The following is a 15,478-nucleotide window of genomic DNA, read 5'->3' as shown; positions in this document are numbered from 1 at the left end:
ATTTGGCATGCTTGGTTTCATTGGTCAGAACATTGAATACATGAGTTGGGACATCTTGTTGAAGTTGTACAAGACATTGGTAAGGCCACACTTGGAATACTGTGTACAGTTCTGGTCACCCTATTATAGAAAGGATATTATTAAACTAGAAAGAATGCAGAAAAGATTTACTATGCTACCAGGACCTGATGGTTTGAGTTACAAGGAGAGGCTGGATGGACTGGAACTATTTTCTTTGGAGCACAGAAGGCTGAGGGGTGATCTTATAGAAGTCTGTAAAATAATGAGGGGCACAGATCAGCTAGATAGTCAATATCTTTTCCCAAAGGGGAGTCTAAAACTAGAGAGCATAGGTTTAAGGTGAGAGGGGAGAGATACAAAAGTGTCCAGAGGGGCAATTTTTTCACACACAGGGTGGTGAGTGTCTGGAACAAGCTGCCTGAGGTAGTAGTAGAGGCGGGTACAATTTTGTCTTTTAAAAAACAGTTAGACAGTTACATGGGTAAAATGGGTATAGAGGGATATGGGCCAAATGCAGGCAATTGGGATTAGCTTAGGTTTAAAAAAAAGGGCAGCATGGACAAGTTGGGCCAAAGAGCCTGTTTCCATGCTGTAAACCTTTATGACTCTAAGAGGTGGACAGGTTTTTAATTAGTAAGGGTTTGAAGGGTTATGGTGAACAGGCAGGTATGTGGAGTTGAGGTTGAGATGAGATCATATTGAATGGCAGAGCAGGCTCAAGGGGCTGAATTGCCTACTCCTGCTCCTAGCTCTTATGATTCTTATGTAATGGGGTGAATTAGAGTTCAGCTAGATACAAAAAGAGAAATAAAGAAAGGGAAAGAAAGATTGGATTAAGACAGAGAAGAGAGTCAGAAAAGAAAAATTTAAGAAACGTCTAGGTATAATTTTCTACCCACATGACTAAGGCTGCACAAATTGAACTGATTCCTTCGGTGGCCAGAGAGGTTGAGTTTCAAAGGGCCTTACAATGCATCTATTTTTAGGCTGTTAATTTGTAATGAGATTCACTCATATTTACAACACAAATCCAGCAATGTGTTGAAACTCACATGTGGGTTGATGGCACAGACCCTAGTTTTGCAAAGTAAATGGTGGACTGGCACAAATTTTCCAGCAATTGCATTAATTCACAGCTCATGGCATGTCTCTTCCTTGTTTCTTCAGAAGGAACTCTTCAAATGCAGACAATAAAAATATAACAAAACTTACTCCAACTTATAAATCAAAGAAAGGGTTTAATAAAGAAATTTCATTACTCCAAACTTGAGGCCTCACCCTGGGCCACAAACAGGTTCTTATTTATAGTGAGTCAGCTGACTATTACATCATTCTGTAATTGGTTCCATGGTTTACGAGGTCAGCTGACTCTTACAGCTTGTTATCATTGGTCACATTACATCCAATACAAAGTTGTCACCGGTTACATTCTAACGTTCCTCACCACAAATTGCTGCGCTTTTTCTCAAACACATCAATAATGGTGGACATGGTGAACTTGCCAAGGGATTTCTGAGTTTACAATGAGCTGTTCACCACCCCAACCCCGCTGTTAACTTCTCACATGATCTGATCCCACCCACTCGTGTGTGGTAAAATTACCCCATGTGTGTACCATATTCAAGCTAATGCTTCAGGACTCTAGTCCTTTCAGAGGCCATTCAAACTCGAATGGGGGTGCTCTTCGCCTTTCATTCTCCACCCTTGTACAGCTGCTCTGATTTTGAGAAACAAAGGATATTCCGGCATGGTGGTACAGTGATTAGCACTGCTGCCTCACAGTGCCAAGGGCCCGGGTTCAATTCCCAGCTCGGGTCACCGGAGTTTGCACATTCTCCCCGTGTCTGCGTGGGTTTCCTCCAGGTGCTCCGGTTTCCTCCCACAGTCCAAAAATGTCTGGGTTAGGTGGATTGGCCATGCTAAATTGCCCCTTAGTGTCAGGGTGAGTAGCTAGGGTAAATGCATGGGGTTATGGGGTTAGGGCCTGGGTTGGTTTGTAATCTGTGCAGATTTGATGGGCCAAATGGCCTCCTTCTGCACTGTAGGATTCTATGATTCTCATTATCCAAAAGCCTCCTCCCTCTTTCTTGCTCTCTCTTTCCTTAGCAGATCAGACACTGGAATTTCTAAGCAAAAAAACCTTGTAGCAAGTGTCTGCAAAATCGACCATTTCAGAACTATTTAATGGCTCAGCTGACAGACTATTTTGTTATTTGCAGAAAAGCACCCTTTTCTGCTTAGGAAATTTAAAGGGTTAACTGTGGGAGCTCGCGCTGCGATACAAGTGCCATGTGTAAAACCCTGAGCGTTGAGAGTGCAAACAACATGCTTAAACCTAATGGTCCTATCGTATTGCCGCTTTCTGTGATCCCAGATTGGGTGAATTCCCAGCTGTCCCGAAGGTTATATATGTGACCTGGCAGATGCTCATCCAGACAGCACCCTGGATTAATCTGCAAAGGTCCCCTCACCCTCCCCCAGTCCCTGCTTCACAAACACCAGCCATTCCATGTAAAACTCCTCACTCACTTCATGATAAGAGCTGAACACTCGCTGCAATTGTTTCTTTGGCACAAGCCGAGATCTGGAGGCAACATACTCCCTATTATTTTTGGAGTGCATGGACATTCTGTTTGAGTGCTTGGCCCCTTTAGTCATTGAACATTTACAGCACAGAAAGAGGCCACTGCGCCCCATTGTGCCTATGCTGGCCAAAGAAATGAGCCATCCAACCTCATCCCACTTTCCAGCATTTGGTCTGTAGTGCTGCAGGTTCTGGTGGTACTTGAGGTCCACATCCAGACATCTTTTGAATGAATTGGGGGTTTCTGTCTCTACTACTCTTGCAGACAGTGCGTTCCAGGCCCCCTCGATTCTCTGGGTGAAAAGAAATTTCCTCATCTCCACTCGAGTCTTTCCACCAATCATTTTAAATCAATGCCCTGGTCTCGCTGTTAAAGTAAAAATGCCCTCCTCATGCCCTCTAGCCAGGCTGCTCACAATTTTGTACATCTCAATCTAATCTCCCCTCAGCCTCCTCTGTTCCAAGGAGAACAACCCCAGCTTTTCTTCATAGCTGCAATTTTCCAGTCCTGGCAAAATCCTTGTAAGTCTCCTTTGTACCTTCTCTGTAACAATTACACCCTTTCTGTAATGAGGTGATCAGAGCTGCATGCAGTACTCAAGTTGCGGCCTTACTAATATCTTACATAAAGTAGTTCCAGTGCAGCCTCCCTACTCTTATATTCTATGCCTTGACTATAAATGAAAGGATTCCATATGCCTTCTTTGTGCGGCCTTATCAACCTGTCCTGCTACCTTCAGGGGTCCGTAGATATTCACTTGGGGGCCCTTCACTTCCTCTTTGCCTCTCAGTATCCTCCCACTTATTTTCTAATCCTTTGCCTTGTTTGATCTCCCCAAATGCAGCACCTGACATTTCTCTGGGTTGAATTCCATTTTTGGTGCAGACACGATGGGCCAAATAGCCGCCTTCTTCACCATAACAATTCTCGGTTTCTGTGACACTGAGCCCTGCTGAACCCCACTGGGAACAGCTCTCCAGTCACAAAAACAATCAACAACTACCCTTTGTTTCCTGCCACTGAGCCAGTTTTGTATCCAGCTGGCTACATTCCCCTAGATCTCATGGAACTTCTATTTCATTAACCAGTCTGCCTTGTGGCACCTTGCAAAAAATCTTGCTAAAATCCATGTAGATCACCTCAACAGCACTACCCTCATCAATCCTCCTTGTTACTTCTTCAAAAAATTCAATCAAATTAGTCAGACATGAGCTTCCCCCAACAAACCAATGTTGACAGTTCCACGTGTTTCTCCATGTCCCTCAGAATTGATTCCAGTAATTTTCTCACTACCGAGGTCAGACTGACTGGCCTGCGATTATTCGGTCTACCCCTCGCTCCCTTTTTAAACAAAGGTACAACATTAGCAGACTTCCAATCCTTTAGCACCTCACCTAAATCCAACAAAGGTTGGAAGACAATGGTCAAACCCTCTGCAATCTTCTCCCTGGCTTCTTTTAACAGCCTATGCTACTTTTCATCCGGCCCTTGTGATTTATCCACTTTCAAGGATGCTAAACCTTCTCCCTGTGTTTTATCACATTCAATACTTCACACTCTTCCTCCTTAACTACAATGTCTGCATTGTCCCCCTCTTTTATAAAGACAGATGCAAAGCATTCGTTAAGAACCATATCCACATCTTTAATCTCAACACATAGGTTATCTTTTTGCTCTTTTATGAATCCTACACTTTCCCTAGTTATCCTCTTACACTTAATGTAATGACAAAACATCTCTGGGTTCTCCTTGATTTTGCTTGCCAATATTCTTTCACTCCTCTTTCTATACTCCTCTCGATTTTCTGTAGTATTAAGTTCTTGGTGTCTGATGTAAGCTTTCCTTTTCTGCCTTAGCTCACCCTTTGACTGTAGCCTGAGGACTAAGTCCAAGCTAGCTAGTGGCACCTTGCAAAAAATCTTGCTAAAATCCATGTAGATCACCTCAACATTGCTAGCTCCACTCCATTTCACGTGTGCCATACTCAAAAACAGACCCTTGGCTCCTTGCCAGCTGATGCTTCATTCTCAGCTATTTCACTTGGCAGTTTGCCATTGCCTTTCACTTTGAGGGGCAGACAGGGAGTCTAAACCCAGGTCCACCTCAGCCAGAACAGGAATCAAACCTGCACTACTGGTCTCAACCAAGCGGTCTTCTAGCCAACTGAGCTACACCAGATGTCCTATGAGTTATAGACCCAACCCGGGCCCAAACCTACCATTTGTTTGTTGGCTGCAATGGTAGCTTAATGCGAGCAAAATGGCTTTTTATTATGTAACAAACCATTGCACTTCAAAGTAGTTATTTGTATTTGGAGCGTTTTGGGGTGTGTTTGGGAGATGTGAGAAGGTGCTGCATAAACGTTCATTCCATGACACTTGGGGAAATGTTCTGTCTTACTGACTGTTCAATTATTTTATACCCAATACTCTGATTCGATAATCATTTTAATTGGCGTGAAAAGCAATGATGTGCGATATGACCATGCCACATAGCACAAAATACCAACATTTCTAATACTTTTTCATCGTACTCTGTTATTTTTCTGACGAGGTAGCACTTGCCTCACATCCAGACTCTGTACCTGTTGGTCTATTTGGTCCTAATTATCTTCAGAAAATGTCACGGTGGTCTCCTTTCCCTTTTGGCAATCGCATAATTTTCAAATGAGCTCCATGCTTGTTCAAATTGAATGACTTGACCTTTCTGTTTAAATGTTAATATCTCTAGGTTAATGATATCCAGAACTGAATGAAACAACCGTTCCCCGCATTGTGAATTCCAGACAATAACTAAAAAACTAGCAGAGAAGAGTTCAATATCCAATTGCATATTGATATAAAACACCGGCCAGTTTACACACCTCAAAACACCAACGTGGAAGACTCGTCACCACGCCCAACACCTCCAGACAAAAGCAACAGGGATTTAAACATTCCCAAAGCAGGTGGAAAAATACAGCCATTAGACCCTGACATTAAATCGTGCAGAAAATCTCAATTTTGTATAGAACATCTGAGGGAAGAAATGCACTCCAACCTTTGTGCTATACAGGTTTCACCTATTCTTTGGGAAATTAATATAGTTATTAAAACAAATCAGCCTTTAAATTATGTTCAGTTTCTTTGGTAGCCAAGAATATTTGAAATTGAATTTTTGAATTATTTAAAAATATGCATAGCCTGCAGTTATCAAAGTTAGGCTCCAGCTCCGGAGTTTGAGCTTCGGGCTTGGTTTGAATCCACAAGGGCAAAGTTGTTCCAGTGGTTAGAATCATAGAGAATCATAGAATCTTACAGTGCAGAAGGCCATTCGGTCCATCGAGTCTGCACTGACCACAATCCCACCCAAGCCCTATCCCCATAAACCCATTCCTTTAACCGAACTAATCCCCCTGACACTAAGGGGCAATTTAGCACGGCCAATCCACCTAACCCGCACATCTTTGGACTGTGGGAGGAAACCGGAGCACCGGGAGGAAACCCACGCAGACACGGGGAGAATGTGCAAACCCCACACAGACAGTGATCCAAGCCGGGAATTGAACCCGGGTCCTTGGTGCTATGAGGCAGCAGTGCTAACCACTGTGCCACCATGCTGCCCACGGTTGGTCCTGCAAGGCAGACGTGAGTCTTCCAACAGGACTCTGGAATGATTGTAGTCTGGGTTCCTGGGAAAATGAAGATCCAGCTGTATTGGAACTGCCAGGGAACCAGCAGATAACGGCCAAAAGAACACTTCAGGGCCATTGAACCATAAAGACTGACGCAAGACATCCGCTGAAGACCTCAGCCAAGTCCAAGATCTTCAGGAGTTACGACAAAGCAGAAAGTTGAAGGGAGAAGAGGCAATTGCGATACCCTCTCCCGCTGTTTAATATTTTGGACGCCATCACACGCTTGACCTGGGCTTGCTGATATGGTTCATATGGTGTTCCTGGGAATGGCAAGAACAAGGATGAAAGAGAGGAAACGGTCTGTGAGCTCAGATCTTGCCCACCCGGCTAACGGCATGAGTGATCGGCAGCATTTCCCCAGGAGAGGGACGGAAGTTCTTGGTGGAGAGGCCATACTGTCGTCATCTCCTTCTCTGTTGCTATTCAGTCCAGCGCTGAATGGGACAGAACATATTTTCTTCACTTTAACATTAGAACATAGAGCAACTGGGAAGCCAGTGGCATAGTATATTGTCACTGGATTAGCAATCCAGAGACTTAGGTCTGGGGACCCAGGTTCGAATCCCACCACAGCAGTTGGTGAGATTTGAATTCAATAACACAAAATCTGGAATTAAAAGTCTAATAAGATCATAAGATATAGGGGCAGAATTAGGACATTCAACCCATTTCATCCCTATTCTTCTGCCTTGTCCCTCTAACCCTTGACCCCCTTATTGACCAGTAACCTATCTGTCTCTGTCTTAAAGACACTCAATGACCTGGCCTCCACAGCTCTCTGTGACAATGAGTTCTACAGATCCACCACCCTCTGGCTGAAGAAATTCCTCCTCATCTCAGTTTTAAAGGAACGTCCCTTCACTCTGAGGTTGTGCCTTCAAGTTCTAGCCTCTCCCACTAGTGGAAACATGAAAACCATGAAACCATTGTTCATTGTCGGAAAAACCCACCTGGTTCACTAATGTCCTTTAGGGAAGGAATTCTGCCATCCTTACCTGGTCTGGTCTACATGTGACTCCAGAGCCACAGCAATGTGGTTGAATCTCAAATGCTTTCTGAAACGGAGGGCAGTTAGGAGTGGGCAATAAATGCTGGCCCAGCCAGCGTTGTCCACATCCTGTGAATGAACAAAAAAAACTAACAAAAGTGGTCAAATTGAATCTTGAGTACCCAATCTTAAAGATTGCCAACAAATAATCTTGGGATTTCTTCTCTATCTGAACAGTATAATCCTTACAAATGCCTACGATTTCTATGCTTATGGTCCAATATATATGGAACATAAAAATGCCAGAATGAGAATAAGCCATTTGAACTATTATACCTGTTCTTTCAATATATCATTTTAAATGAATTCTACCTTGAACTTTAACCCGTTTATTTAATTTTCAAACTCAGAAAAATGTCTCCTTGATTCATTCCCATGTAATTGCCACCATATGATCTGCCTCATTAGTAAAACTGAGTTAATGATTGTTTTTTCTTCAAATGCTGGGGGGATGCTTTTAAATGTAACCTAGGATGTAGATTTTCTTACAGAGAGAAGATTTATTGCTGATTTACTTTTATACCAGGTGATGGTGGTATCCTCATTCACTCTGGAATTCTAAGTTGCTGTGGCAACGTGCACATTTCCATCTGGGGTAATGGACAGTGATGGTAGAAGCTCTGACCTTCTTCCCATCACATGGCTGACCAGGGGTCTCTACCACTCTTACCACAAGCCATTGGCACGTGTTTGGAAGGATTTGAGAGTTGATGCTCAGCCTGTTTGGCCATGTTGGGAACACATCTTCCTTGGATTTCAAGGTCTGGTGGTGGGACTTGTATCCAGAGCTTCTGGCTCAAGAGGTAGGGACACTAATTGCAGCACAAGACTGCCCCATGTAACTTGAGGCCGGTATTTAGGGCGGAGTTTTGCACTCTGTGCAGAATGCTGCCTGGGACGATAAAACCAGCTCTCCAACTGCACAGCCGAATTTCTTCTCCAAATTCTCTGGCACTCTGTGCATGGAAAATCCGGGGACATAGTTTTTGCTGGCATGGTGGTGGGCTGGGCCTGGCAGAGCAGAAAATGCTGTCTCCACAGAGGCTGTGGTTAAAGGGCACCCCGATCTGCATTAAAACAAAACTTCCCCCCTCCACTCGGACATGGGGAACCTCCGTGGGGGCAGTGCCAGGGGGACAATGCCAGTGCACTGCCCAGGCATGTCCCTCTATATCCTTCCCCCACCCCAGGGGGCTATACGTACCTTAGCACCCTCCCCCACCCCCCTCCCCCCTCCTCCCCCCCCCCTCCCCCTCCCCACAGGGGGTTCCCTCCCCTGCTTCATGTTTTGCAGAATGGTCTTGTAAACCTCGCCAACATGACATTATGTCAGCGAGGGGGGATTTCTTTATTTGGGGGAAACATATGGTGGAAAAGTTTGCTGATGAGAGGTGGTGGGAGCCTCCATTATGTAATCAGCTAGGGGGCGGGGAAAATTGAAAAATGAGATCGTGCCGGTGAGAAGATTCATTTTCTGATTCTCGTGATATTTTGGGTCCCGTCACCATTTGCGCTCACAGCGAATGTGGGCTCAATATCACCCCCATAATTATAAACCATGTATCTCAGAGACTTGCAAAGTATCATACTTGCAATTTTGTACTCAGATGTCACACTTCAAAGGTTACAAATCCGTAAGGCCAAAAATTGCAATTGGCTGGAATGACCAATTAAAGTTACCAATCTCCGCATTTACTAAACATAAACCAACTGAAAGTATCTGAAAATAGCAATTAGGAGTAATTGCCCAGTGGAGAACCAAGCATTTAAATGTTTCACTATTCTCCCAACAGTTTGCAATTATATAGCACCTTTAATGTAGCGCATTTCCATCTGGAGATATGGACGGTAATGGTAGAAGCTCTGACCTTTTTCCTGTCACATGGCTGACCAGGAGTCTCCACCACTCTTGGCACAAGCCGTTGGCACGTGTTTGGAAGGATTTGAGAGTTGACGCTCAGCCTGTTTGGCCATGTTAGGAACACATCTTCCTTGGACATCAAGGTCTTGGGGGTGTGACTTGTATCCGGAGCTTCTGCCTCAAAAAGTAGGGACACTAATTTCAGCACATGACTGCCCTGTATCACCTGAGGCTGGTATATAAGGCAGGATTGGGCAGAGTGCTTTCTCGTCCCTCAGTGAGACCCGTACTTCCTATCTATTTTTATACATTTTTTCTGGCCTAAATATAAATCACATTAAAAATGGACGATGCTCCCTGGTTGCAGTCTGAAATGTGCTGTAAACGAATGATGGTCAAATGAGTTGAAGCTTAAATTTTAACAAATATCTGTTTTGTTTTGGTATTGTTTTGGCTTTGATGTTTTCCCTAATTTCTAACTTAAGCTCATTTAGAGTTTGGATGCAAGTTGAATAAATTTGGAGAACACTTGACTGTAACTTAACAAGATAGAAAGATAAACAGTTCAACTGGCCCAGCTGGACACAGTTGGCAAGTGGATATTGGACCTAATTATGATCCAGGAAGGCTGGATCCAGTTGGGGCCAGTTGTGCTGGCTTAGGGTGTTACCAGTTGATCCAGCACCAGCTCAAATGCTTCCAGTTGAATCCTGCTGCCAGGCTGCCACCCACCCCATTCTGTTGACGTAGCTCACATGGTACTTTCTTCCTGAATAAACAAAAGCACAGGTTACAACAGCTCCTCCGAGCATTCGCCATTGCAATGTCTCAACTAAATGGAGCCAAGTTGTCACCAATCAAAAGAAAAAATTGGGTTGGCAGAAGCAAAGAGCACCCATGTGAATTTGCCAGGGATTTAAAGAGGTGTACCCATAAGAATTTTCACAATGTGAGTCACATTCGATAGTCAATCTTTACCCAGAGTATGGGGCAGCACAGTGATTAGCACTGCTGCCTCACAGTGCCAGGGACCCGGGTTCAATGCCAACTTTGGGTGACTGTGTGGAGTTTGCATGTTCTCCCCGTGTCTGCATGAGTTTCCTCCGGGTGCTCCTTTTTCCTCCCACAGCCAAAAGATGTGCAGGTTAAGTGGAGTGGCCATGCAAAATTGCCCCTTAGTGTCCCAAGGTGTGTAGGTTAGGCGGATCAATGGGGTAAATGTGTGGGGTCACAGGGATGGAGGGGAGGGTTGGGTGAGCCTGGGTGGGATGCTTTTCCAGGGAGTCAGTGCAGACTAAATAGGCTGAATGGCCTCCTTCTGCACTGTAGGAATTCGATAAAGAAAAATTGAGAATGTTATCTGGTCATTTATGTCATTGCTATTTGTGGGATCTTGCTGTGCACCAATTAATTGTCATGTTTCCCTATATTATAGCTGTGACTATGCTCTAGGCAAACCTCAGGATCTCCCAAATTACAGCATAGTATAATGGCTTTGTGATGTCAGTTGGGGGTAAGTTGTGACCAATTGAGATGTCCTGCACTTCCTTGAAAAACACTTTGCGATCGCTTTCATCCACCTAAGAGGGCAGGTTCGATATCTGAACGGAAAGGTGGCACTTCTGACAGCACAGCACTCCCTCGGCACTGCACTAAAGTGTCAGGCAGCGTTACATGTTTAAAGTCTTGAGAATGAGGGTTGAAACCCAATTTCTAAACCATTGGAAAAGTCTGCCCTCAGTAGGTATATGTTACCGTCAAATATGTCGAAAAAAATCTTACATTTTGCTATTTTGCAAGAAAGAAAACCAATATTTGGAATTTTAAAACTGAGGATTTCAGTTTTTAATTGAGATGGATATTCAAGGCTAGTCGCAAGTATCTCAGCTATCTTCATTAATGACATAACAAAGTTTGAATGCCTACATTAATACATTGTAGAGAAAATTGAACAACGATTTACCTACATCTTTTAAAATGAGAAATCATATTGTGCGTCATACTGCCACCGTGCTCAGCAAAAGTACCGTGGAAGTGGCTTTGTATTTCAAAACATCTCAAATGTCAAACAAGACGTGTGTTGCCAGATGCCACAAGTGTCCAGATACATTTGGAATGGTGGTGCTGGTGAGGGGAGGGTTGGAGAGGGGTGGATAAGTAGGGAGGGGGAGTGGGAATTTCAATGTCAGTTTGCTAAATGTAGCCATTGTGCGTCTTCAGAATGCATAAATGAACAAAGGAAGGCAAGTGAGCAGAAGGGATTAGCAGCAGTCACGAAGGTTACAGCCTAAACTATATTTGTCTGAAACGCCTGTTGGAACCATCTGCAAGAACTTGAATGTCAGAGTTTTGCTGTGTGGTTTGAAACATTTGAAAGTCCCCGATGCAGTTATTGAGCCTGCTGTCCCATGCTCTGACTAACATTTTGCAGGCTGTGCTGAAGAACCTCTCAGAGACTTCTCCTGAAGCTGAAAAATATAACTGTGATGAATTTTTGTGTCTTTTTGAAGGGATGTGCGGCTGTATGCTCCCCACTGATTCTTTTGACCTTATTCTAAGGTAAGCCCCTCTGGCAGAGCTCCTCTCCCCAGCACTGCAACATTTTGATTTTCTTCTGTGTGTGTGTATGTTAAAGACCACAATGAATACGCCGCCCAGGAAGAACTCCAGTACTCTGGTCCATTCCCTGGCCAAAGTTTTTGACTCTAACGCCATTCAGAGCCAAGGGCCTCCAGCGATAAACGGACCTTCAAGAAGACTTTCCGACGGTAACCGGCACACCTCTGGGGACGCTCTCAATGTGATGGACGTGAAGCTGGAGTCCTTAAGCCAAACCGTCGATAAACTATTGGGCATTCAGGAAAAGGTCATCCAGAAACTGGAGGGCATAACCCAAAATGTTGACAAAATTGGCCTAAAGGTGGAAATGCTGACAGCTGAGGAAGGAGAAACAATAAAGGTTGCCAGCCGTAGAGAAGACGAGAATCAAAACGCAAGTTTTTCTGTCGACATTTCCGACATGCTGTCATTGCTGAATCAGAGTTCAAAGGAGCAGACCAAGAAGATAGATAGAATCGAAAATGTGCTCCTCGGAGTACAGCAAGTCATGAACTATTTAGGGGAGACTTTTAAAAATTCCAAAATTGCTGAGTTTATTCTGAAAGGCCAATTTACATCAAGGCAGCGAGGGACGGCGGGTAGCGATCAGCAACGGCCCCTCAAAAAGAGGATCATCTCAGAAAAATTGGTATTGAGAAGGAAAAAGGAGAAGGTAAATACATTAACATGCTTACTAATCCTTTGATAATATTAACCGCACCATGTAAGAAGACAGATCGAATTATTTTGTACGAACTGCAAAAATGTCACATTTGCCGTATAGTTAAACAGGCTGCTGTATTTGTGATTTTCAGCACTGGGTGGCACGGTGGCACAGTGGTTGGCACTGCTTCCTCACAGCGCCAGGGACCAGGGTTCAATTCCGACTTTGGATAACTGTCTGTGTGGAGTTTGCACGTTCTCCCTGCGTCTGTGTGTGTTTCCTCCCACAGTCCAAAAATGTATGAGTTAGGTGAATTGGCCACGCTAAATTGCTCCTTAGTGTCAAGGAGATTAGCAGGGTAAATATGTGAGGTTACGGAATAGGGGCTGGGTGTGATTGTTGTCGGTGCAGGCTCAATGGGCCAAATGGCCTCTTTCTGCACTGTAAGGATTCTATGATTCACTGTTGCCTTGTGTTTTCTTAGCAATCTAATTTACTAGGAGTTGTTATAGCAAAAAGGTGAAAACAATGTGAGGGCGGCACGGTAGCACAGTGGTTAGCACTGCTGCTTCACAGCTCCAGGGTCCCGGGTTCGATTCCCGGCTTGGGTCACTGTCTGTGTGGAGTTTGCACATTCTCCTCGTGTCTGCGTGGGTTTCCTCCGGGTGCTCCGGTTTCCTCCCACAGTCCAAAGATGTGCGGGTTAGGTTGAGTGGCCAGGTTAAAAAAAAAAATTGCCCCTTAGAGTCCTAAAATGCATAGCTTAGAGGGATTAGCAGGTAAATATGTGGGGGTAGGGCCTGGGTGGAATTGTGGTCAGTGCAGACTCGATGGGCCGAATGGCCTCCTTCTGCACTGTAGGGTTTCTATGATTTCTATGAAAACAGTTGCAAAGAAGGTGCTGTGTTGATAAATCTTACTGATTTGAAATTTGGTTTTAGCCTGCAGTTTTGGTACTATTAACTGGTTACCATCATTTGTACTTGCCTGGAGGCACTGAAACACAGCTGCAGGTTTAGCACGCAAATGCTGATTGAAGCATTTATTTTGTGGGGCAGTATATGTGAGCAGTACTGGCGACATGGAGGATACTGTCTGACATACGATAGCAGGGTTCAGGATGGTGGTGGGTCTGAAGAAGGGGGAACATGGGTCTTTGAATGTGACACTGGAGATGTGAGGGATGTCCTGGGGTTCAGTGGGGGAGGGAATGGCTGGGGGGGTAGTGAAGGATCCACTTTGTCCTCCTGTTCCTCCCATTCCTCTCTCCTGCAGTAGCTGGTGCTGATCTTGCTAGTTTCATGTCCTTTTCCCATTCCTGGTATAGACCAAAGAGGCTTCCAGAAAAATACCGAAGACCAAGCACTCCGTGGTGACTGCTATGAGGTTTCCACTAGGTGGAATAACACAACACTTTCACTTTTTAGGTGAAATCCCCAGAGAATTTGCAGCATAAATGTTGCTCAAGTGTTGATGAATTCTAGACAAACAGTCCCAAAGAGACAAAAACAGAAAATGCTGGAAAATCTCAGCAGGTCTGACAGCATCTGTGGAGAGAGAATAGAGCCAACGTTTCAAGTCTAGATGACGCTTTGTCAAAGCTGAGAGCAAAGAAAATCAGACGAGATTCAAACTATGAGGGTGGCTGGAGTGGGGGGGCTGTAATTGGGCAAAGGAAATGTAAATGTGACGATGATGGCTGAGAAAGGCACTAAAAGTGTCCATTAAATGATCAGAATGTGTGAATGGCAGAACAGAGGTACAGATTGTTAAGGGACTACTTGAGGAGTGTGGCAGTTGCCCTGATGGTGGGCTGGGGGGTGTCCGGTTTTGGAGACAAGATGGAGAACGAGATTGGAGAAGTGGAATCACTGTTGGGAGAAGTCACTGGATCAAATGCCATCTACTAAAATGGAGTGCAGCCTTTTAATGAGTGCTAATAGGTAATCGGCCCCTTAACTATTCTCCATCTGACTGTTCCTGCACTTCAATTCCTTTACCAAAAGAGCATCTTGCACTAAAATGTGGGCTAACCCAGCATTTCAGCTCAAGACCCCCATTTTGTCCATTCCAGAGACTAAAGATGCCAGCAAAAATGATCCTTGCTGTCTTTTGCCAGTGAGCTCACTTAATAATTTGCAAGTGGTATACCCAGGTTCCAGCTGGATGAAACTGAATAACAGACTTTAAGGTCCAAGTTTCTAGCCTCAGTTTACGCAGAGTGAGCCACGTTCAGCTGGGGCAGAGATAAAGGATTTACCCTCGGGTCTGAGTGCTTCTGTGCGGGCTGAGTAAATTAGGCCAGGAGCCAACTTCTGAATGTTAACAGCATTATACTGGAAGATGTACGTGAATGGGAGATGGGGACGAGGTTGGACTCTCTGTGGTCAAATCATGTACTACTGTGGATCATCTGGAAATGGCCTTTAGAGAGATATTCATTGATAGCTGGTGCCCAACGATCTGTAATGTAGCTTGGAAAGAAGGAGGAGAAGACATTGGGTAAAGAAAGACAAAAAAAAAAACAAATCCATCCTGTTTCTGTAAGTTTCCTGCGATGGGCTAGTTAGCCTTTATTTGGAATTAGCATGTTGATTTACAAGATCTAATCCCAAGAATATCCCAGAATTGAAAGTGGGGAAGAGTGGCACAGTAATGTCACTGGACTAAGATAAAGTCACTGTGGCCCTAGATGACCATAGACTGCTCTTCCCTTTGAGGGGGAGAGATGACTGGTGGTAATTTAACCTGAGGATCACCACATCTCAGGCGGGGTGCAAGGTTGAGAAAGCAGGGCCTTCATGAATAGCCTCAGCCGGTACGGGAATTGAACCTGCGCTGTTGGTGTCACTCTGCATCACGAATCAGCTGTCCAAGCTGAGTTAAAATCTGGAATTGAAAACTGGTTTCAATAGTTGTGACCATGAAACTATCATTGATTGTTATAAAAACCCATCTGGTTCACCAATGTCCCTTTAGGGAAGGAAATCTGCCATCCTTACCTGGACTGACCTACACATCAGTC

The 15,478-nt window shown here is 44.4% G+C and overlaps 1 protein-coding gene across 7 annotated transcripts in view; it reads left to right on the top strand.

Moving 5' to 3' along the window:
* The window catches only part of mylk4b (myosin light chain kinase family, member 4b), a 105,934-nt gene that overhangs the window by 38,356 nt on the left and 52,100 nt on the right, over nucleotides 1–15,478 (top strand). For 6 of the 7 annotated variants that reach the window (XR_013495546.1, XM_078198573.1, XM_078198541.1 and 3 more), the window contains exon 1: nucleotides 11,294–12,462. The exons of the other annotated variant lie outside the window; for it this stretch is intronic. Coding sequence is in view for 5 of the 6 variants with exons in the window: in XM_078198573.1 (XP_078054699.1) it covers nucleotides 11,818–12,462 (645 nt within the window). In the remaining variant the exon portion in view is untranslated. Of the gene's footprint in view, nucleotides 1–11,293; nucleotides 12,463–15,478 lie in introns of those variants that run through there. 7 annotated transcript variants of the gene reach the window in all.

The sequence above is a fragment of the Mustelus asterias genome, chromosome 2 (assembly GCF_964213995.1).
Source record: "Mustelus asterias chromosome 2, sMusAst1.hap1.1, whole genome shotgun sequence".
Classification (NCBI taxonomy): Eukaryota; Metazoa; Chordata; class Chondrichthyes; order Carcharhiniformes; family Triakidae; genus Mustelus; species Mustelus asterias.
Note: the sequence above shows the minus strand (reverse complement) of the source record. Positions and strands in the feature narration are given on the sequence as shown.